Consider the following 24,824-nt stretch of genomic DNA (forward strand, 5'->3'; position numbering starts at 1 on the left):
TATACTGATGTTACCCTTGTGAGAGGAAAATTTGTTTTTTTCTGTTTCCTTTTAATTTCCTTTGGAGGAAAGAGGGAAGGTGCATGGTCCATCTTGGAGTTGTATAGCAGTGACCCCCCTTGAACCCTTTAGCATCATCCTATGCGTTTGGCTGAAAGGCAGCAGCTTCTCAGTGTGAACTCTCTTTAATTTTTAGCTGGTGTGATCCCCCCAGATTCAGTGCTTCATTTTGATGTACTTCTGATGGATATTTGGAATTCTGAAGATCAGGTTCAGATTCACACTTATTTCAAGCCCTCCAGTTGCCCTCGGACCATCCAGGTGTCTGATTTTGTAAGGTATCACTACAACGGGACATTCTTGGATGGGACACTGTTTGATTCAAGGTAAGTGCCTCCATTTAGGGTAGTGAAATGCCCCTTAGATGCTCCTTCCATCTCACCTGATTTTTATGCCCCTGGAGAAACCAGAAAAGTGGTTTCCAACTTTTACAGCACCAACTTCTTTACTTAAGGTTTTTGGTTAATGTTTCATGTTTCACAGTACCAGAGTCAGCATTTTCATACATCTTAGAAAAATCTAAGAGCAAGGTTTATCTAAATTAACATATTTTGTGATCTCATCATCAAGTAACAGGCCGTATTCCAAGTAGGTTCACGCATTTTTTGGTTCATTTTTATGGTTTTTCCATGGATGGCGGGGAGAAAGCTGAATGTATATGAAACTACAGAGAAGTGCAGAAGTAAAGTGCTCAGCCAGAGAACAACGAACCCTTTGGGCTTTCCTCTCATGATCATGTTTGGTTAGATAGACTAGCAGGCCTGTTTTTGTGGAACACTGTGGCTTAATGCTACACTTTTCATGTCTTCCTTAACTTGAGGATTTCTGAGTTTGGGAGCAAAGATCCCATAAATGCCTGTCTCTGGGGATGGAGATGAGTTCACCATTTAGCTTAGATCTGGATTACCAAAACCTTCCCGTGGGATGAATTAGAAACGCCCTCATGACATGGAACTTTTCCCCTTTCCCATTGGTTTTTCAGTCACAATCGCATGAAGACATATGATACATATGTGGGAATTGGCTGGCTGATTCCCGGAATGGATAAAGGGCTATTGGGGATGTGTGTGGGGGAAAAGCGCATCATCACCATACCTCCTTTTCTGGCCTATGGAGAAGATGGAGATGGTAAGTCTTTTTCATTCCTCGAGCCACCCTCATCTGTCCTTACTTTTATTGTAGTGATTAATGTAACTTACCATGTGAAACCCACGAGACCTTCTGGTCCAGACTTGCACTGTCCACCGTAGTGACCACTAGCTATATAGGACTGTTTATACTTAAATTAAAATTAAATTAAATGTAAAATTCTGTTCCTTAGTCACACTGCCACTTTTCATGTACTTAGTAGCCACATGTTACTAAGGGCTACCACACTGGACAGTTCAGATACAGAGCATTCCATCACTGCAGAAAGTTCTGTCCAGCAGTGCTGGTCTAGATCACCTGCTATCCGAGGACTGAGTTGCATAAACCTCCACCTATTCATGATCCTCGGTATTCCTAAGTTAGCCATCTGCTACTGCCTCCTCAGCTGTAACCTTGGGCACCAACCTCTCCAGCCTACATTTTCCCATCTGTGAAATGGAATTTGAACTAGACAGTCTAAAGGCTGTAAACACCAAGGTAGAATTTAGCATCTGATGCCAGAATCGCCATATTTTCTCTGATTCATATCCCCACAGTGGGTTTTACCTGTGACATTAGTTCCTTGTGGACAAATGCAAAGCATAATGCTAGGAAAAAAACAGTAATTTGAACTAGTGTCCCATTTGTAGTTTTACTGTGAGGAAAAACAGAATATTAGCTGGTAGAGTTTCTCAGTTACTCATATATGAATTTCAGGCACATTTAATCATAGTGGCAGGCTGACACAACGAAAAGACCTCTGGACATTTAAACAAGCAGATATATGTAGTTAAGAATGGACATGAAAACATGATGTTATTAAGAAGTTTACTGACAGTGCTACCTGACTTAACTAACCCCCAATAGAATGTTTTCCAAGCTGTGTTTCCTGGCTTTGTAGGTCTATGGAGCAGGAGGAGAGGGGATCTTGAGAGGATGGGGCTTAGCCTTCTTCCCTGCCCACCTCCACTGCAGACAGTTTCTTTAAAAAGCAGGGTGGGTGGAGATTCCCTGCTAAAAGAAAAATAAAGTTTGAAGATAACAGTTCTAAATATGTCTTAATTCTCCCCTCCCTGAGATATGTGATCATTCTTATTCTTATCGATGTTCAAATTGTCTCAGCCTTGGCCGGTGGAAGTTCATTTCCCTTGGTTCCCAGATCCTTTTGACAGCATCCACATGCATATGATGTATATAATAAAACTAGATACCTACTCTAATATGAGGACTATTATTCATTTATTATAAACAAATAATTAATTTAAATATTTAAATAAATCGCTTATTTAAAATAGTTGTTTTGTAATACTTTTTAATTTAGTATTGTGCTCAGGTGTCCAGGTCTAGCTAAGGTGAATTGTATGGTATGGGAATTATAGCTCAATAAAGTTGTTATAAAGAAACCCAAATATTCATTTAGTACATGATAATGCTAGAAAAACTTAAACCCTGGAGTTAACTTAAGGCTTTCTTTTTTCTATTAAATTAAAAGATAGAGAAAGTATGAAAGATTAAAATTCACACACACACACACACACACACCCTTCAAGAATTGGCCACACCTTGCATTCCAGAGACTGACTCAGCAGACCACCTTCTGCAGATTTCACCACTCCCCTGAGGGCAAGGAGTCAGGGTGGGCTCTGCCAAAGAGCCAATTGAAGGAGCCGAGGCCTGGCTTGCGCTCATCACTTGCCCAGGCCTACTCCTCTGCATGGTATTACCAGTGGTAAGGGTGTTGAGGTAGGTGGTCTGTTAGTTAACTTTGTTTTATCCCAAAGTCCTGAATTTAGAGTTATTTATTGGTTGATGTTGATCTTTGCAGGAAGACCTAGTACCCAATGATCTCTTCATGTGGATTATCATTGTGCATATATTCAATAAATCCTCAATATTAGGAATATCCAAGCCAAGCCTTACCATCCAGACGTGAGATAGAGATGATTTAAGGACTATTTTTATTTTGGATTGTGGGTGCCATTTTTTTCTTTTATCTCAGCTAGCTTAAGTTTAATTTATATCTTGTTTCAGATGCACTGAAAATGTTGAGTTTTGCATTTTGCGTCTTAAAAGAATTGACTGTTTAGTTCCAAAGGAAAAGTCTGTAGTGCTCTCCAGAACCAGATCCAGGCTTTGGAATTTATGCCTTTAAGTGTCTATGATTTGCATTTGTACCCAAACAGAAACCCACAGAGGCATGTATTTGGGTTTGCATGTGGGTGCATATTCAGCCACATAGAGCCTTGATCTGCCAGCACAAGCACAGAAAATATGTTTACTGTAGTCTCATGTCATGAATAACGGTTTGTTCCTTTTTTTGATGAAGTCAGGCTTCAAATTATACCTGCCACTATTTACAATAGCCAAGATATGAAAGCAACCTAAGTGTCCATCAGTAGATGAATGGAAAAAGAAGATGTGGTACATATACACAATGGAATACTACTCAGCCATAAGAAAGAAACAAATGCTACCATTTGCAACAACATGGATGGAGCTAGAGGGTATTATGCTCAGTGAAATAAGCCAGTAAAAGACAAATACCAAATGATTTCTCTCATTTGTAGAGTATAACAATGAAACAAAACTGAAGGAACAAAGTAGCAGCAGACTTACAGACTCCAAGAAGGGACTAGCAGTTACCAAAGGGGAAGGGTTGGGAGGGTGAGTGGGGAGTGAGTGAGAAGGGGATTGTGGGGTAACATGATTGGTACACAAGGTGTGTGTGGGGTCACCGGGAAGACAGTGTAGCTCAGAGAAGACAAGTAGGGACTCTGTGGCATCTTACTACACTGATGGACAGTGACTGCAATGGGGTGTTGGGGGGGACTCGATAATAAGGGTGAATGTAATAACTGCATTGTTTTTCTTGTGAAACCTTCATAAGAATGTATATCAGTGATACCTTAATAAAAAAGAAATTATACCTGCCAGCCCATGGTTGAACAACATGGTGAGAGAGCATATTTAGGCACCATGGGGGACCACCCAAGATGTGGAAGAACATTTATTTCCTTGGCTTGAAAACTTCAAGGACTGAGTAGCACCAGCACCGTGAGTGTCAAGTTGTAAAGTACTTCCTAAATGTTGCGTCCTGATTTCATCCTCCTCCTCCATTCCGCTCTAGGGAAAGACATTCCTGGACAGGCATCTCTGGTGTTTGATGTTGCATTATTGGACCTCCATAACCCCAAGGATGGCATTTCCATTGAGAACAAGGTAGTACCTGAAAACTGTGAGCGACGAAGTCAAAGTGGGGACTTTCTCAGGTATCATTACAATGGCACGCTTCTGGATGGCACCTTCTTTGATTCCAGGTAAGGAGGCAACTGGAGCCTTCACTCACCAGAACATCTTATTAAATATAGTCTGCTTCTGCCTAGACCGTTCTCTGAATGCCCTTTCAGTGTTAATCTGTGGTTGGTATTTTCATCTCCAATACAGATTTCTGTTTTCTGATACCGAGTTCCTTCAGAGGTCGTGAGACCAGGCTCTTCCTTGGGTCCTACCGCAGATGAATCTGCAGGAAAAACAGGGGAGGTTCCCCCTGGGCTCCCACCATGCCATTACGCTGTGCTCAGCTATCTGAATACACACCAACTGTGGGGTCCAAGATGGGAAGTGGGCAGAAGTGAGGTCCAGAGGATCGGATGAGAAGAGAACAGACTTGGTGCTGAGAGACCTGGGTTCTACTTCCTGTGTGTGGTGATCTTGGACAGCCTTTGACCTCCCTGGGCTTTCGTTTTTTCCGCTATTAGCACTTTTCTCAGCGAAATGGTTAGATCCAAGGATAAAGCTTGTGAGAGTACTTTACGATCTTTAAAGCCTGATTTGCTGGAGGGAACTGGTTCAGCTCCCTTCCTGATGCTGCAGAGGCTGACTGCCATGACTCTGTTGTGATTCCATCTTGTTTTGTTTATCAGGCTCAGCCTGCAGTTGTGCAGATGGCTCAAAGCCCAGCCGGCGGCAGGCTGTTCGGTATGTCTTGCTCATTCAAGTGGCATGTGTTTTTGGAAACCACGCCTTTAGTTCCCAGTAGAGCAAACAAGTAGTGACAGCAACCTACCTGTCTCTCTGAGGTAATAGGCTATCAGTTCATTTAGTCATCCAAAACACCATACCGAAGAATTTTTATATGGTGTTACTTTATTTGAATAACACATCCCTCTTTTCCTAGGGTCTCTTAATTTTTCACTTTTTTTTTTTTTTTTTTAGAAAAAGTAATAGTCACATGGTTCAAAATAAAACAAAATATGCATTGAGATATGTTATACTGCTCGTCCCTGCCTACCTCACATCCTTCTCTCCTCTAGCCACTTAGAGTTAACCACTTTTATTAATAATTTTCTTTTTTATTCTTCCAGTATGTGGATTTTTTTTCTAATCCAGATATAAGCAAATACAAATATTATCTTACTTTCTTCCCTTTATAGTATATAACATTATGTACATTATGTTATGTATTATATACACTGTTTGTCTTCTGGCTTTTTTTCACCTTGGGGTTTCTCCATGCTCATGCATAGAGAGAAGTCATTTATTTTTTTATGTCTGCATAGTGTTTCATTGGTGGGTATACCAAATTTAACCATTCCCCTACTGATGAATAGTTGAGTTCTTTTTATTTTTTCTATTATAAGAAAATCTGTGTGTGTGTGTGCGTTATTATGTGTTACATACAAACTTGGTTCTGTCCTTTATTCCCTGAAATTATATTTCTAATAGAAAGGCCATTTTTTTTAGTGTACAGATTTCTTTCCACATTAATGGAACCTCAATTTTCTAGGTTTTAAACAACTTTCCATGTTAATGCACTGGGATCTGGTCCATCTTAACAGCTGCATAATATTTTATTATGTAGATTTGCCTTAATTTAAGTAATCCATCCCTATTGTTTTCTACCTTTTGACATTCTAAGCAGGGCTGTAGTAATTATTTGTGAGGCTAAATCTTAAGATGTAAGATTGTTTCCTTGGGATACATTTCTATAAAAATCTGTGGGTCAAAGGTTATATGTGTTTTTACAGCTTTTGATATACACTATCAAGTTGTCCCCAGGAAGGTTTTACTCCCCATCACTTCTAAGACTGACCCATTCCCTGCAGACTCAGTAGCACTGAGAATCATTTTTAATTCATATTTGCCAATTTATAGGAGAAAAATGGAACCTTATATTTTTAATCTGAATTTCTTTGAATTGCTGCTGAGGTTGAAATTTGTTCAACTGTTTATTGACTGTTCAGATATCTTCAGTTGTGGTTTACCTGTTTATGTCTTTTGGCTTTTTTTATAGTGAGGGCATGCTACTTGTCCTGTTCTTATTGATTAGAGATCTCATACATTAAAGATATTAACACTTTTATGTTTATATACTGTTGAAAGCATATCTCTGATTATTTGCATTTTTATTTTGGTTTTTGTGATTTTGGCCCTATTTAAATGTAAACTTTTTATGTTAAATACATTCAACCTTTCCATTATTGTTCCCTTTATTCTTGTATTAATTCTTATTTTTCTGTCTTTCCTGTCTTTGGGGACTGTCCAATCCCCCTAGAGTATATAAATATTTGCCTGTATTTTCCTGAGGCCCTTTTATTTTTCTTTCAGTTATTTTTTCCTGGGTCCCTTTTAATGGTTTTATTTTTTTATGTTTTAAAATAGTCTCCATTAGAATTTTTATTTTAAAAAGTATTATGTTCTTATTGTATAAGCAAAACACAGAATTGCATAATAAATTGTAATAATTTCCTATCAACCCCTTCCATGCTCAGCACCCTGAGGTAAATATTAATAAGCTTGCAATGCATTTCTCCATGCTCATAAATGCTTTCATGTTTAAATCTTCAATTCATCTGGAATTCATTGCAGTATTCCGTGTGACAGTAAGGATCAAACTTCTGTTTTTCCAGATGCTTGGCTAGTTTTTCCAACCCCCTTTACTGAATAACTCAGTCTTTCCTTCACTCATCTAAAATGTGACTTTTATTATGTACCAGATTCTTATATATACTTTTGGGTCTTTGTCTAGAATTTTTGTCCTTTCCATTGATTTAGCTATTCTGGAGCCAGTATCACCTTTAACTATTATTGCTTTTCGGTTTGTGTGGTAGAGAGTGTTCTTTCTCTTTTTTAAAATATCGTTTTTTTCCTACCAAGTCCAAGTGATGCACTGACATGGTTCAAAGTCCTGAAAGAATAAAAGGGTATAAAATGAAAAATTTCCCTCTTGTCCATGTCCCTCAGACAGCCAGGTCCCCTGTGTTATTAATGCCATAGGTCTTCCTTTACACACAATGAAATACATATACATATTCTCCCATTTAAATTTTTTACAGGAATGAGAATTTGATATGTCCTGCACTTTCAAAATAGTATTCTTAATTGTTTCTTTTTCCAAATGAATTTGAGTCCCTTCCCCCATGCACACCTGTCGAATTTTGATTGAAGCTGTTTCAGAATTTCTAAATTAGTTTGGGGGCCATTGACAACTTTCTAATTCCCAGCTTTCCCATTGGGGACCATGATGATTTTCCATTTATTTAAGTCATCTTTGAAAATAATTCGAAGTTCTCTACACTTAAAGTCCACTCTGCTCCTCCATTCTCTTTGCTGAGGCTCTCCCCTGCCTCTGGCCCCTGCTGTTACCCCAGTGCCCTTTCTCTGTGCTGATCCCCGCATCCCTCAGGCACCCCTCAGGGTCTGCCGACTCCCTCAACCCCCAGAAACTGCTGAGTGCTCCACCTGGCGGCTCTTCCCTCCTCTGAGGCACCTGCCGGCTCTCGCACCACGTGACGGCCCTTTGCAAGGCACCCATCCTGAGGGGGGCCTCCTCTGCCCTGAACGCCCAGTGCTGGGCTGTCCTCCACTGATGATCGCCAAGTGCCTGCCAGAGAGGTAGTAACCTGGGGACGGAGTGAGGCCTGGAGGGCGCTAGAGAGCCGAGCCTGCCTGCCTTTGCTGCTGTGGTCCCATCCTGGCCTTCCTGACCTTCCTGGCCGTGTGAGGGGATAAGGTCTGGAGCTCCTTAATGCAGGGGAAAGGGTACTTCTGCACAGCCGCCTGCAGGGTGTAATGCAGATAATCCGCTTCCCCGGTGAGGAGAATTGTCTGTTCCTATTCCTTCATTCCCCTTGGCTTTGTGGTCTCTGAGGGGTGTTGAGAAGGGAGAGCCCCTCCCAGCTCACTGGCCCCCTCTGCTGGCGGTCCTCTCTGAGGCAGTCACCCTGTGGCTGTGTTGGATAAGTTAGTGGTGGAACTGACTGGCTCTTTCAGGACAGGCTTTTTGCCACATCTGCGGCAGGTAACGTAGGGTAGTGGGTGCAGATCACTGTGGTTCAGATTTTGGTAGCAGACGTGGCATATGCGGTCTTCTTACTTTGTTCTGGAGTCATCCGGCCTTGGGGAATTGGTTTCTGTTTTCAATTTAACAGTAATTGGACTCAATTGGCAATTTATACAGAGGCTGGATCTCTCTACTGAGCAGAATGCCTGGCCTCTTGCCAAGCACTTGGGAAGCCCAAGCGCTCACCGAAAGGTAGCGTAGTGAGCAGGGGCTGCAACAGGGAGAGCTCCTCCCAGCTCTGGTACAGACTGCAGAGTTAAATTGCTCTCAGTATAGATGCTACTTTCCTGGCAATCCAAGTATTCATGTCCACATATCCAGGTATTCTTCTCTTTGTGACACATTCTCAGTTTCTGCTAAGGGCTACCCTTGATGCTTGTTTCATTAAGTTGACATGGTCACCAAGCATACGGTCCGATTTCTATTAGCTCCGTTTCCGTGGGGTTGCTTCTGGGCACCCTCAGCCCATCATAACCTGGCCAAACCAGAGAGCTGGAAGGCTTCTTTCTGGGACTGTTCCTGGCACAGCTGCTCCTGTGCTGGGTGTGGGTTCTTGTTCACCATTTCAGGGGAGCCTGTTTCCTGTGTCCTCATATTCTGTGGGTCACCCTATTCCAGGGCCCGGAGGCCTCTGCATTCCTGTCGCCTCTTGGAACCGACTAATGTATACAGCAGCTGTGGTGTCCCTTGGGAGGAACCTCGTTTCTATCTTCTCTTCCAGCTATTCGCGGAACCGCACCTTTGACACATACATCGGGCAGGGCTACGTGATTGCAGGAATGGATGAAGGTTTGCTAGGTGTTTGCATTGGAGAGAAGCGGAGGATTGTGGTCCCTCCTCACCTCGGCTATGGAGAGGAAGGAAGAGGTGAGCTGGCTGCCTTTCTAAGGTTAAACTAAGCGGCACTAGCTGGCTGCTTCCAAGCAACCAGGACTTCCTCAGAGCCAAAATGTTGAAGTTAAAGTCCAACTTAAAACTTAAATGCCCAAATAGCTTCAGTTTCTAGAAATGTTCTGTTATTTCCCCTTTACCCCACAGGTGGCCCATTTTCCTTTTGAAAACTTTTAGACCTATACCAAAGTTGGAAGAAATGTGCAGTGAATTCTGCTTAGATTCACCAATTGTTAACAACTTGCTTTATTTATTTTTTTCTCTATACCATGACATTTTTTGTTGTTTTGAACCATTTGAAAGTAAATTACAAACCCCCCTTTTTGGTTTTTATTTTTATTTTTATTTATTTATTTATTTATTTATTTATTTTTATTGAAGGGTAGTTGACAACAAACAGTATTACATTACATTAGTTTCAGGTGTACAACACAGTGATTCAACATTTATATACATGATAATTCTAGGTATTTGGTTTTTATTTTTAACAACTTTATTGAGGTGTAATTTATATACTGTAAAAATTACCCATTTTAAGTATACAATTCAGTGACTTTTAGTAACTGTAGTGAGTCATGCAACCATCACCCTAATCTAGTTTTAGGACATTTTTGTCACATTAATAGCAAACTCCCTTTTAAAAATTAAACCAGTAATACATGTTGACTTAAGAAAAAAGAAAATACAGATAAACAAACAAAACTCTCCCATAGTCCCACCACCAGGAATAAACATTGTAATGTGGTAGGCCAACTGGTGGCCCCAAAAGATGTCCATATCTAGCCCCAGAACCTATGAATGTGTACTTTATGTGGTAAAAGGGACTTTGCAGATGTGATTAAGGTAGGGATCTTGAGATGGGGAGATTATCCTGGGTTATCTGGGGGCCTTGATGTACTTAAGAGTCTTTTTAAGATAGAAGCTGGAGGAAAAGGCAAGAAACAGATTCTCTCCTGAAGCCTCCAAAAGGAACACATCCTTGCTAGCCCGCTGAATTTAGACTTTTGACCTCCAGAGTTATGATGATAAATTCACACTGGTTTAAGCCACCAACTTTGTAGTGATTTGTTACAACAGCAGTAGGAAACTAATACAGCCATGGGGTGATTATCCTTTTATGCTTTTGAGTATATGCAAATCTATGGAGGTAAAAGGAAATACACAGCCACCTACACTAATAGATACCAACAAAAATGGGATCATCTATACATATTACTTCGTAAATTTCTCTCTTCACCTAATTTTTTGTGAACATCTTTCTAGGCCAACAGATACTTTTTAATGATTGTATAGTATTCCAAACCATTTTCTTTCTTAATTATGTTTTTTACTCATGTACTATTATTGATAACTTAAGAATAGTTGATACAGTATTTATTTTGCTTTTGTATTCTCTTTTGCTGAGGGATTCTGGTTGGCCTGGCTGGCTGAACACATTCATTTTATTAACCTTCTTCTGACTACTACTGATATATCATGTGGATCTTTGGAATTTTTTTAGTAGGGTTTGTCCAGAGGATCTAGGAAACATGAAATATCAGATTGGTTGGAAACTAGCATGTACTGTGGAGAAAGTTTTTTTCTTCTTGACTTAAATTTCTGATTTATAATGCCACAATGGATCACAGCTTAAGTAAGACTCCTTCAACAGGCCTTGCTTCATGTCCTGTTTGTCTGGTGTTGTTTTATAGCATGTAAACTTATATTTCTAATCAAATATATATAGAAATAGACAAATACTTTCAGAGTATTCATGTTTTTTTATGCCCTCAGGAACAAATTGTTTCTCTAAAAAGAATATATTGATGGAAAACATTTGCTTAAATTACTCTTCTCTTCTTGGCTTTCTATCAAGTATGAGACAACGCTGTTGAGAAGAATTATAAAAGGCTCTGGGAGGCATTTGAAGGCCCATAAATTTTCTGGGCGTGAGGCTGCTTCCTCCTGAATCATATGTTACCAGGGCAGGAGGGGCACCCTGACGTGTAACACCCAGGTCTCCAGGCCTCTGTCCTCTGGATTAGCACCTCTGGCATCTGTGTGTGATTTGCATAGGACCTTGTGCATCTCCCTAAAAAGGGTGTCAGGACACGGAAGACATTTGTGGTTTCCTTACCACATACCACAGGGCCAGACACACAGTAAACCTTCAGTAAATACTTACAGAAAAAAGCAATATGCTGGGCTCATGTGGAGTTCTCAGGGCTCCATTACGGACATTTCATTTTGTGGTAGCCACTTTTCCCTGCAGGGTTGGTGGAGGGGAGGGAGTAGGCCTTCCGGAAAGGTTCTGTCCCTTTCTACTGTCTGCTTTGTTTCATGGGGTCAGCCCTGAATTTAGGGTACTCGAATTTGTTTGCAGGCCTGAAGGGGAGAATGGATTCTGCCTGAGAGTTTGTGGAAGCGTCACTTTCTCAGTGGTTTTCTGTCTCTCAATTTCCAAATTACCTTTTAAGACCTCTTTTAGCAAAGAGAGGGGAACAACTAGTATTTTATCCTCTGTGTGTCAAGGGCTTCTTGCCTATGAACTCTCAAACCTTGAAACAGTTCTTAGTTGAGGTAATAAGGCCCAGAGAGGTTGAGTCATTTGCCCAAGACCACAATAGCTAATTAGTAATGGAGCTGTAGGCCGAGGGGGAAGAACAGGTTTCCAGTAGGCAGTGGCTTGCTGATACCCGTACATGGAGAACTGACAGCTCCAACCAGAAGTCCCAGAGCCCTTGGAGGAAACCCACAGCCACTGAGTGCTGCAGCGTTTCCTTCTGGCAGTGCTAGCCACTGCCTTAGTTTTGTCATTTGTGCCTTTTCTTGAGGAGGCATACTAGGAGCATTCTAGACGTTTGCTCAGTTACGGGTTTACTCTGTGAGGAGGCTGGTGTTGGGGCCATAAAGAAATGTTAGATTTCTTTTCACCTGTTCACTGGCCAGCATGTCATTCCACACTCCTGATGCTCTGTGGAAGGCAGGGCAGGATAGGGGGAATGGGGTCGGGGGCTGCCAGCTTCCTGGGACAGGTGGGATCCTATAGCTTGAGGTCTGGTTTTTATTTTTTGTTTGCCCAGAAACCCCATCTGCCCATTCATCAAAGATTTATTAAGTGCCTTCATGACCAGGCACTGCTCTAAGTGCTGGGGACTCAGCCAAGAAAAAAGACAAGCAAAACTCCCAAGCCCACCCAGACCTTATGTTGTATCAGTAAGTCAATAGATGTGTGAGTTTGGGCCTTAATCAGGCACCTGGTAGGCTGACTCATGTTAACTTCCTAGGAGCTGATGCACAACCCAGATGCTTAAGAGTTACTTAACAGGGTGTCATTAACCTCTTCCCAGATCAGAATCTGTGGGCAAGGAATCCCTGGGACCTGAGTGGCTGCTTATTAGGAAAGTACTGGACAAACTGGTGTCTGTGCCCAGGGAAGTGGGTGGTCTGGGAACGTGTTCCTTTTGGCCTTGAGAAAGGCCTGCATCTATCTGAATGTGCCTTTGAGGGGAGATTAAATTTGCCCTGGCCAAGTGCTGGCAGGTCCTGTCGTAGGTGTCCCACTCTGGGTCCCATCCACACGTGTTTTCTTCCGAGTGGTTCGTGGAGCTGTCAGGCCACAGCTTTTTCTATCAATCCCACCGCACTGCGACCACAGCCTGCACTTGGTCCTCTTCATAGAGACGGGATATCCTAAGTCTCTCAGCTGCTCTCATATAGACCATTTAGGACAGCATTCTTTCAACATGTCTGCCATTTAGAACCCCCTGGAAAACTTAAAAAAAAATGCAATGCCAGGTCCTGCTGTTCTCAAATATTGATGTATATAATATACATAGTTACCATTTTAATTAGTTGCAAGTATACAATTCAGTGTCACTAAATATAACCACAAGGTTGTCTGATCATCACCACTATCTATACCTAAAACTTTATTTTTATTTTTTTAATTGAAATATATTTGACATGTAACATTGTGTAAGTATAAGGTATACCACATACCAATTTGATACACTTATTTACTACAGTGTGATTATCACCCCGGCTTTAGCTAACACTTCTGTCATGTCATATATGATCATTTCTTCTTGGTGATAGGAATGATTAAGATCTAGTCTCCTAACAAAATAGCAGCAGACTCAGAGACTCCAAGAGGGAACTAGTGGTGACCAAAGGGGAGGGGTGGGGAGGGAGGGAGAAGGGGATTGAGGGGTATTATGTTTAGTACACATGGTGTGGGGATCACGGGGAAAACAGTGTAGCACAGAGAAGGCAAATAGTGGATCTGTGGCATTTTACTACACTGATGGGCAGTGACTGCATTAGGATTTGGGTGGGGACTTGATAATATGGATAAATGTAGTAACCACATTGTTTTTTCATGTGAAACCTTCATAAGATTGTATATCAATAATACCTTAATTAAAAAAATTATATCAAATAAAAAAAAAGGCTGAGAATTACTTGAAATCTGAAAGAAAAAAAAAGAGATCTTGTATCCTAGCTAGCTTGGTGTTTGTAATACAGTATTGGTGTCTGTAATCAGTATACTGTGCATTAGATTGCCAGGACTTAATGATCTACTAGTTGCAAGTTTGTACCCTTAAGTAACATCTCTACTGTTCCCCCACCCCACAGCCCCTGGTAACCACTGTTTTACTCTGTTTTTACGATTTCTGACTCTTAATTCTACCTATGAGTGATACCATACTATATTTGTCTTTCTCAAAGTCTGACTTCTCCCACTTAGCACGATGGCCTCGAGGTCCATCCATTTTGTCTTACCAAAACTTTTTCATCATCCCCACCATAAACTCCATATCCATTAAACAATAACTGCCCATTTCCTCCTCCCTACCACCACTGGCAACCACCATTCTGCTTTCTGGCTCTATGAATTTACCTATTCTAGGTGTAAGTGGAATCATATAATATTTTTCCTTCATGTATGGCTTATTTTGCTTAGCATAATGTTTTCAAACTCCATATTCTAGCATATATCAAAATTTCATTCCTTTTTATTGCTGAATAACATTCCATTGTATGGCTATACCACATTTTATGTGTCCATTCGTTGGCCAGTGAGCTGGTCCCACCTTTTGGCTATTGTAAATAATGCTGCTGTGAAAACTGGTGTACAAATACCTGTTCAAATCTCTGCTTTTAATTCTTTTGGATCTGTACATCTAGGAGAGAGATTTTTAATTTTTTATTGAGATATAAATTCACGTAATTTAAAATTCACTATTTTTAAGTGTCCAGTTGGTGGGTTTTAGTATTCACAAGGTTGTACAGCCATTATACTAATTCCATGTCTCATCACTCCAAAAAGAAACTGCATACTCCTTAAGCAGTCACTCCGCATTCATGCATACACACACACACCCACATCTGGTAATCATTAATCTATTTTCTGTCCCTATGGATTTTCTGTCCCTGTTCTGAACATTGCACATCAATGTAATCATGCAGAGTGATTTCGTGTCTGGCTTCTTTCACTTAGCATAATGTTTTCAAGGTTCATTCCTAGTTGATTTTAATGGGCAACCAAGGTTGAGAAACCAGTGTTCTGGTTCGACAGTCACTCACCCTGTTAGTGTGGCTAGCTTCCCACATAGAGCAACCCTAAGCCCTGGTTCTGAGCAACCTTCGTGGCAGTCTGCAATACCTGTTTCTGGTGGGAAAGCTCCTGCACCCTGTTACCACTCATCAGCAACTCCCAATCACTAGTGAATATCGGGCACCTGAGTTCTGCTATAAAGGCAAAGCTTCTCTAACGACTAATTTAGAAATTTTGTGCAACCCCCAAAATCTATGCCTCAGTTTACTCATCTCTAGGTTGGGCATATGGGATTGTAATGAGAATTAAATCAGTTAATACACATAAAGCACTTAGAAAAGTGCCTGGTACTTAATAAGTACCCACTAAGTGTATATGTTAGACAGCAACTGAAAAATAGACACAGAAAAGTACATGGCAGGGGCAGGGGGCGGGGAGGGGCCGCTGGTGTTCACATAGCTTATCTCCATCTGAATTCTGTCTATAGCTGTGTTGTTTTCTTGAACAAGTTATATCATCTCTGTGTTGGTTTCTCTTATCTATAAAATGATAATATAAATAGTATACATCCTTGATTCTAAGTTGTAAGTAACACTATTTACAAAATTTTTATATTAAACTTTTCTGCAATCATCTGGGCGTGTGTTAAATAACTGATGCGTATGTTTAAGGTGTGCTTCGGACCCCCAGCTCCCTGAGAAGCTGTCATTAAATTCATGAAGTGAGTTCTAATCCTGGATTTATGGTAATACCTCACAAGTTTGCTGCAGGGATTTAATTAGAAAATGAAAAGTACTTTTGTAAAGTGTATAAAACATTGTTCAGTTGTGAGGTGCTATATTCAAAAGTGGAGATAATGGGGAAGAAAAGCATATTGATAATTTTGTATAGGACGAGTAAGATATGTTGTAAAAGTACTCTGAATGTTAGGTGTACTGTATCGTGAAGGGTGTACGTGACCAGTTTTGGCTAGGTATTGTTCTCCCATGTAGTTTCTCTTAGTTTTAGTTCTCTTATGCAGTGATAGGGCCCTGCGGTGATTTCCACCCTTCAGCTGATGTTCCCATCTCACCTCTACCTCTGGCAGGAGCAGCACAGCCTTCGATTGTCTGAGCTTTTATTTCCTTACTGTGATGAACCTAGCCATAAATTGCTCAGGCTTGGTGAGTTTGGAGCGCATCACCTTGAACTGTATTCCAAACTGCACTCCTGATAGCGCGTGACCCTGCACAAGTCCGTGCCTTAGTTTCCCCATCTATAAAATGAGGGTTAGGTCGCTTCTGCCTGGCTTCCAGCTTCATTCTCCCAGTGTTCCCTGGGCTCCCAGGTCTGGGTCCCGCGTTCCCCACGGGAGGTCTGTGAGGACGCGCCTGGTGAGGTGGGAGGCGCGGGCGCTGCCCCCAGCAGGGCTCACTCACTCACTCACTCCCACGTCTGTCCTTCAGGGGATATTCCTGGCTCGGCTGTGCTGGTATTTGACATCCACGTGATCGACTTCCACAACCCTTCTGACTCCATCAGCATCACGTCCCACTACAAGCCCCCCGACTGCTCAGTGCTGAGTAAGAAGGGGGATTACCTCAAGTATCACTACAACGCCTCGCTGCTGGATGGGACCCTGCTGGATTCCACGTAAGGGCAGTCGGGTGGTGGGGGAGTGAGCCTGGAGTTGTGTTCCCACCGTTCGCCTTTCATCAGCCACTGGTTGACAGCTCTATCTCCACACCTTCCCCACTGCAGAGAGCCAGCCCCTGCTCAGGGCACTGTTCTGAGTTCCCCATGAATACTCTCCTCCTGCTCCTGTGAAACTGTCTTTGTGAAAATAGACGTCACAACTGCTATCTTTAAAAATTTACCTGCAGATAAAGTCCAGACTCTGGGGTCTGGCCATCAGGTCTTTGTCAGCTCTGTTGTGCTTCACTGCTCTCGCCTTCTGCTGGGGTCTATCTTCCGCCTCCCAGGCTGCCACGTGCAGTGGTGCGAGATGTGCATTGCTTACTCCCTTCCTTCTGGCCAGTTTCTGCCATGGCTTAAATGTATCCCCTTCTCTCAAAATCTTTCCTTAATTCCCAGGAAGAATCAACTGCTTCCACTTCTGTAGTCTCATGATGTTTATTTTATGTTACCTCCTATTAGTTATCTATTTTTCTAATTCTTTTGCTGGTCTGAATACCTTAGGGACATTTAACATGTTTATTCATATTTTTATTCCTTACACTTAGCCCAGAGCATAGCACAAGGGGAACATTTTATAAATGTTAATTGGCTGAGATGAATCTGAACACATATTAATAGGAATCAACAGTATAAGCTAGTATCATGCAGGTAAAAGGAGCTTTGCTTATTTTTCTGAATGTTCAGACATATCTTATGATGTAAATTAATACAATATATTCTCTTACTTGGGAAAAAATTTCAGCCTTTCTTTATATCTCCATTTAAGTACATCCACTTCTACACAGAGCCTGACTTAGATTCCTAAGTTTGGTCTTGGGGAGAAACAAGGGCTTCCTATGAAGAGGTGTGTGCTGCTGTATTTATTTTCCATGAGGAGGGCCTTCTCTCCTTTCCACCAGTCCCTCTACCGTCTGGCTCCAGGTGGCAGTGTGTATGGCTGGGGAGAGCAAGGCCATTGAGACAGAGTCCTAGGGGCACATACTCTTCAGACATTTTTCTGGTGCTATGAGATCCTGTACACCAATGCATTTAGCATATTTCTTCAGATCCAGCTAAAATGTATTGATTATTAGAAGCGTCATTTTATATACCTCTAAGAAAGTAAAAATGCTGCGAAAAATAATGACATGCTGTAAATTGTGAAATGCATCTCAATTACATAGGTGTCAAAAGGTGAAAAAAAAAATATTGTAGAATCAACGATGTATATACTACCTCCTGGGGCTCATATTTACAGGGATATTACTTACAGTAAACCTCACACTAATATCAGGAGCCTTTGTAGCAGCAGGGGGAAACACAGCTTGTAGTTGTTTGGGGGATCAAGTGAATTTATGCAAGTGAAAATGGCCCCCAAGGTTAGTACAGTCTGTGAGGTCAATGGCTTGCTGTCATCTCTTTTACCAACGTTCATATTCTTGTCTGGTGCTCTTAGGTGGTGAAAAGAGGAAGTTAGGGGTGGAAAATGAACAACGGAATTCCTTCTCAGTGGGTTCAGGATGTGCTTCTCTTACAGGGTGCGGAAAGCCCGTCTTCCTGCCTTCTGATGTATCTGACGGATTCACGACACTCTTACAGAGTATCGGGAGCCCTATGATACTCTTTTCTCTTATCAGACTCCATCCTGTGCCAGGAGAGTCATTTGTGTTAGCATGAAAATCTACACGGAGGAGCAACATCCAGGCATCCCTGCTGGTCTCTTTTGGGTCTAAGCTTCAGGATAATGGGAAAATGGGAAGGGCGGCAGATGTTTGCCTGCCTGTGTATGCGATAGGAGTCCCTTCTGCAAGTGGAACCTGGTCCCGCTCTGAACCCCACGTAGCCCCATAAACATCGAGGCAGGTGCCGCTGTGGACACTTGTTCATCAGCTCTGGGAGAGGCTGACTGATGAGAGGACAGGGAACGTGGGGGGAGAGCCAGAGAAGGCCGCCTGCCAGCAGGAAGCAGGAAGCAGGAAGCTTGCGATGGGTGGGAAGCTGGGAACGCACAGAAGGAATGAGGAGAATGTCTGAGAGACAAACTGGCCAAAAACTAAAAATACAAATGAAAGGATGACCTGAGGGAAGGAATCAGTGGCATTTGCAGATGACACATGAAAACAAATTGTTTGCTGGAGGATTTTCTTAACATGTGTCTAAACTGGCCTCAGATGGGAAGACTCGTTATTTGATAACTAAATGGGTTCTTGAATATTCTGTAAGAATCTGAAACCAAGTAGTCCCATGGGAAGGCTCCAGTGGTCCCTGGAGAAAGGCAGTGTGAGGCTCCTCTGTGCTGCTGACAAGGAGGCATTTTGCGGTGGGGGTGGGACAGAGGCCGCCCTGCTCCCTCCCGCCTCCCCCTCCCGCAGGCCTTGGGCCAAGGCACCCTCTGCCAGAGTTGGCTTCGCATTGGTTTCTTCCCGGGTAGGGCAGATACAAACCCTGTTTTGGTTTGCTGGCCCCAGAGAACCAGCCAGGCCCTGGGAGCCAGTTTGAGGGGCGAGAGGCAGCAGGTGAGGCTGGGAACCTGGAAGGGATGCGACCCAAGGGGGGTGTCTGTCCCTCCCATGTTGGGCCTGTCAGCAAGGGGCCCCAAGATAAACGGAGGCTTTGGTCCTTCGGCATTGAGGAACATTCCCACTGTTTGTCTTTAGGAAGTGGTAGGAATGTTGTAGGTTTGGAAGTAGATTTATTTTCAGTAGAGAATCCAAAATCCAGGGTCTTAACTATATTATATATATTTTTAATTTTTATGAAAATTCCTGACTAGAACATTAGCTAAAACTTAGAGATGAATTGCAGGAGCAGCACAAAGAACTTCTTTTCCCCTGAACCACTGGGGAGTAGGTTCCCACCATGATCCCCTCACCCTGAGTACTTTAGTTTGCATTTCCTACAAATGTGGACATACTCCTACATAATCTTTGCAGACATCAAAATCAGTAAGTTAACTTTGATACATTACTACCTTTTAATCCTCAGACCCCACTGAAGTTTTGCCAAATGTTCCTTTTAAGTTCTTTTGTAACAAAAGGATCTCCTTCCAATAGGCTCCAGCAGTCTGGCGCAGTCCTCAGTCTTCCCTTGACTGTAACCTTGACACTTTTGAAGATTACAGGCTGGTTATTTTTTATTTTTTTGTAGATAATTATTTTTTTATTGAAGGGTAGTTGACACACGGTATTACATTACATTAGTTTCAGGTGTACAACATAGTGATTCAACATTTATATACATGACAATTCTGGGTACCAGCTATCACCATACCAAGCTGTTACAATATCTTGACTATATTCATTACATCCTGGTTACTTATTATTTTACCATTGGAAGTGTATACTTTTTTTTTTTTTTTTTTTTTTTTTTTTTTTTTTGAGGGCATCTCTCATATTTATTGATCAAATGGTTGTTAACGACAATAAAATTCTGTATAGGGGAGTCAATGCTCAATGCACAATCATTAATCCACCCCAAGCCTAATTTTCGTCAGTCTCCAGTCTTCTGAGGCATAACAAACAAGTTCTTACATGTAGAACAAATTCTTACATAATGAATAAGTTACATAGTGAACAGTACAAGGGCAGTCATCACAGAAACCTTCGGTTTTGCTCATGCATTATGAACTATAAACAGTCAGTTCAAATATGAATACTCATTTGGTTTTTATACTTGATTTATATGTGGATACCACATTTCTCTCTTTATTATTATTATTTTTAATAAAATGCTGAAGTGGTAGGTAGATACAAGATAAAGGTAGAAAACATAGTTTAGTGTTGTAAGAGAGCAAATGTAGATGATCAGGTGTGTGCCTGTAGACTATGTGTTAATCCAAGCTAGACCAGGGCAATAAAACATCCACGTATGCAGAAGATTTCTCTCAGAACGGGGGGGTGAGGTTCTAAGCCTCACCTCTGTTGATCCCCAATTTCTCACCTGATGGCCCCCCTGCGACTGTGCCTGTCTTAGGTTGTTCCTCCCGTGAGGAATCTTACCCGTCTCTGGCTAACCAGTCATCTTCCGGGGCCATACAGGGAAATGTAAAGTTGGTAAGTGAGAGAGAAGCCTTATTGGTTGAAATGGTTAGCTTTTTACTTCTTTGCAGATTTATGCCCTGTGGCTTCTATGCCCAGCATTTGTCTTGAGGTATCTTTACCACTTGGAAGAATTATGATACTCGGTAAATTCGATATGAGGCACGAATTCTATTTAAGGGTTGTAATTAGGAAGGAAGAAGAAAAGCTATAGAAGTAGCAGGCGGAAGAAAACATGGGAAGATTGATTATTTCTTTGACATATCTTCTTGTAGAGTAACTTCAGCATGTATAGGTTTTAAGCTACTACTTAAATTGCGCACACACATTAACATAATAGGAGTATAGTTACATAACCAAAGCATACCTGTAATTACCAGCCATCTCCAGTGAAACCAAGAAAACCAGTTAGGCATTTTAGGCATTTGTGAAAACTTATCTATGATATGGTGGATATTGTCCGACTGAGCTTGAACAGTCTGAGAGAAATCAGACAAATTAAAACAACCCATTTACAGGCTGGTTATTTTGTAGAAGAGGCCTTCAACTTGGGCATGTCTCTTTCCTCGTGATGAGATAGGTGTTCTGGATCTTGGGCAGAAAGATTACAGAAGTGATGTCCTCTTCTCATGAAAATATTCTCAAGTACCAATGGGTTGATGATCTAACCCAGAACTCTTTTGTTTTTGTTTTTTTTTCAGGTGGAATTTAGGCAAAACGTATAATATTGTTTTGGGGTCAGGCCAAGTTGTACTGGGAATGGATATGGGTCTCCGGGAGATGTGTGTTGGAGAGAAACGGACAGTGATCATCCCGCCCCACCTGGGCTATGGGGAGGCTGGCGTGGGTGAGTGAGCAACATTTTTAAAGGGTGTTTGGGGAATATTCACCATGTGAATTTTGTGTTTTTTGGGGTGCCATGTTTGGAAACAAAATGCACTTCTTTCATTTAAAACCTAAAGAATCTGTGGTTTAAGTATTTCACACTTTTGTTTAAAGACCCCTGTGAATTCGGTGTTAGTGCCATTTTAATACCCCATGTCCTCCTGAGAAAGCAGGGGTTTCTGTGAAATAAGTCATCTTCCAACCCTGTGTGGAAATGTCCCTGAAGGGGCGTCCCAGGCCATCTGCCAAAGGCAAGGATAAGCGCTTCCTTCTGGAACGGTGTCCTTTCCTGCAGCAGTGGAGTGTTGCAGGCCTTTGCTTTGTGCTTCTCAACCTGTAAACTCTCCAAGTAGTTTCCTTTTGGAAGAGATTAGTTTCCAGTTCTGGAAATTCCAGCTTTACCTCGCCCTCAAAGCTATTGTGGCTCACTTCATGATTTCGGCCGGAATGAGTTGCACACATGGGGGACTGGGAGCCCTTTCCTTCCCAGTGTTTGTATGCGCCTACTATCTGGAGGAGAGAGAAGTGCTAACTTGTAAAAGGCATAGGCAGATTGGACAGGTTTTCTTTTTTTTTTCACAATTTTTAAATAATTTAAAAAATACGCTCTGCTACTTCCCCCCACCCCAATCTGAGAAGAAACAGTTTAAAAAAGATGTAGATATCCTATAAGACCATGCTCCTGTGACATATATTCTAAATTATTACAACATATCATAATAACTTTAAATAATACATATTACAGATTTTTTTCATAGACTTATAAAACTTATTTTGGGCCCATACTATATATACTGTTCTCAAATTTGTATATATAGTCCTATCTTGGATCATGATTTTAAGGCATACTGTTATTATTCTTAAGTTATGCTGTTAGATTTATTCAAAAGTTCTACCATTATATCCTCTACTAGTGGCTTTCAAATGTTGTTCACAAAGACACACCATAAGAGACATTTTATTACCCAACCTGTTTTTTTACACATACACATACAATTTATATGTACATGTAGTTTTATATGTAAATTGACACTCAAGTTTCATAGAATAACACCTACTCTTTCTATGTGCAATGTACCCTTAGATATTTTTTTCTATTAATTTTTTTTTTTAATGCTCTAAACTAATTTCATGACCCACTAGTGGTCACAGCCTGCAGTTTGGAAAAACCACTTGCTGATGCTGAGTTTTCTAGCCTTCACAGGAAACGCCCACCATCCTGTGGCAGCTAGACCCCCGGGTGGGGAAGGGCGGAGGGGACACGCACATCTGCTGCCCTGTGGCTTAATGCTGCCTCCCCGCCCGTGAGGCAGATGGAGAAGTGCCCGGCAGTGCCGTACTGGTGTTTGACATCGAGCTGCTGGAGCTTGTGGCTGGCCTGCCCGAGGGATACATGTTTGTATGGAATGATGAAGTGTCACCCAACCTCTTTGAAGAAATTGACAAGGATGGCAATGGAGAAGTCCTTCTCGTAGAGGTAACTGACCTTAAAGGGAAGTGGGACCAGAGCGGTTGGGGAACCTTCGTGGGCCGGGGACCCGCTCTGAATGTGAAGCCTTCTCAGAGGGAACGCTCACCTGTGCTTCTCGTGGTAGCTGACACCCTCATGTACCAAGCCCTTCTACACAAAGTCTAAAGCTCACAATTCCTCCTTGAAGAAACTGAGGCCCTGAGAGGTACCGGGCCCCCACATCTGGATTCAGTTCTTATTTCTGGGGGCTCACCCTGGGCCTGCATTGTGCTAAGTTTTTTTATGTATATTATCTTGGTTGGCTCTCAACACAACCATGTAATCACTGGTTTTCAGAACAGCAGCGGTACACAGAGAATGTAAATGCCTTGTCTGAAGGTCACACAGCTACCCAGTGGTTCGAACCAGGATACACACCCCCAACTTTATCCTGTGCTGTTTCTCCGGTACCAGATACCCCTTCCTGGAGCTGGGCAAGAGTCCTCTGTCCTGTTACAGCCTGGGTGAATCCCAGCTTGCTTCCTCCTCCACATTTGCTTGTTCAAGGACAGTCTCCAGGCTTCTCTCTTTCTTCTATCCCCACTCTCTCTTAATATCAACAGTTTCTTGGTTACTGGATCGTTCACATTCGCATAAAAACATACTATTATTTTCCCTTCTCTTGATGTGTCTTTGTATTTCTTTTATTACTTTGCTCCCTTTATCATAAAACCCTCAAAAGAGTTGTCTGGCCTCCCTGCCTCCCATCAGTTCCTCTCCTCATCTGTCTTAAACTGACTCCTGTCGGGCATTTGTCCCTGCACGCCACTGAATCTGGTCTTGCTAAGGGGGCCAGTGCCTTTCACATTGCTGAATCCAGTGGATACCTCCCACCTTCCTTACCTGATGAAACACAGCTCCCTCCTCTGCAGGATGCCTGCCTTCCTCAGCTGCAATCGTCACCCTTGCTTGGCGCCCCTTCTACCTCACCAGTAGCTCCTTCTCAGGAGTCTCCTGTATCCCCTTATGTCGGAGTGCCCCAGGCGAAGTACCCTCCTCTCCACCTTCACGTCACTCCCTTGGAGGCCTCATCCAGTCCCATGGCTTACCATCCATATCCTGATGACTTCCAAGTTTGTAGCTCTAGTCTGCTCTTCCGTCTTCACTACACACTCATATGTCCAATTTCATTGGATTGACAGTTCACTGAGTGAACCCTGATGTCCATTCCCTACCCCCAACTTGCTTCACCAAAGCCTTCCCCATCTCTTCCATTGGCAATTCTATCCTTCCAGTTGCTCAGGAGAGAGTACCCAGTCTTCTTGGACTCATCTTGTTCTCTTACAGGTATAATAATCCCTGAGGAAATTATTCTAGCTCTATCTTGAAAATACATCCAGAGCCTGATGTCTCTCCACCCCTAGTCCATTGCATCTTAGCCCAGTGCACACATCTCTCTGACAGTCTTCCTGCTTCACCCATACCCCTCACGCCAGCCAGTGATCCTTCTAAAGCACAGGTTGCATCATGGCCCGCTTTATCTCAGAACTCTGTGGAAGCCCCCTCCCCATTTCCAGAGTCCCTGTATGGGCCTGCAAAGGCTCTACCTGACCTGCTCATGGCAACCTCTTGCCCAGCTGCTATCCTCCTGCTGTCCTGTGAACACACCAGGCATGCATCCATTCGGCCTTTGTATCAGCTGCTCCCTCTGCTCAGAGGATGCTCCCCTGGATAACTGTTTGGCTCATTCCCTCATTTCCTTCAAGCCTTTGCACAGTCTCCCTTTTCCACTGTGCTTTTACCCTGACCACCAAATTGATGTTCCCACTTGATGTC

The 24,824-nt window shown here is 42.3% G+C and overlaps 1 protein-coding gene across 2 annotated transcripts in view; it reads left to right on the top strand.

Moving 5' to 3' along the window:
* The window catches only part of FKBP9 (FKBP prolyl isomerase 9), a 36,072-nt gene that overhangs the window by 9,280 nt on the left and 1,968 nt on the right, over window positions 1-24,824 (top strand). For both annotated transcript variants that reach the window (XM_036897348.2, XM_036897349.2), the window contains 7 exons: window positions 197-386; window positions 1,043-1,188; window positions 4,316-4,505; window positions 9,252-9,397; window positions 16,406-16,592; window positions 21,355-21,500; window positions 22,852-23,015. In XM_036897348.2, the coding sequence (XP_036753243.1) occupies window positions 197-386; window positions 1,043-1,188; window positions 4,316-4,505; window positions 9,252-9,397; window positions 16,406-16,592; window positions 21,355-21,500; window positions 22,852-23,015 (1,169 nt within the window). The remainder of the gene's footprint in view (window positions 1-196; window positions 387-1,042; window positions 1,189-4,315; window positions 4,506-9,251; window positions 9,398-16,405; window positions 16,593-21,354; window positions 21,501-22,851; window positions 23,016-24,824) is intronic.

The sequence above is a fragment of the Manis pentadactyla genome, chromosome 7 (assembly GCF_030020395.1).
Source record: "Manis pentadactyla isolate mManPen7 chromosome 7, mManPen7.hap1, whole genome shotgun sequence".
Lineage (NCBI taxonomy): Eukaryota > Metazoa > Chordata > Mammalia > Pholidota > Manidae > Manis > Manis pentadactyla.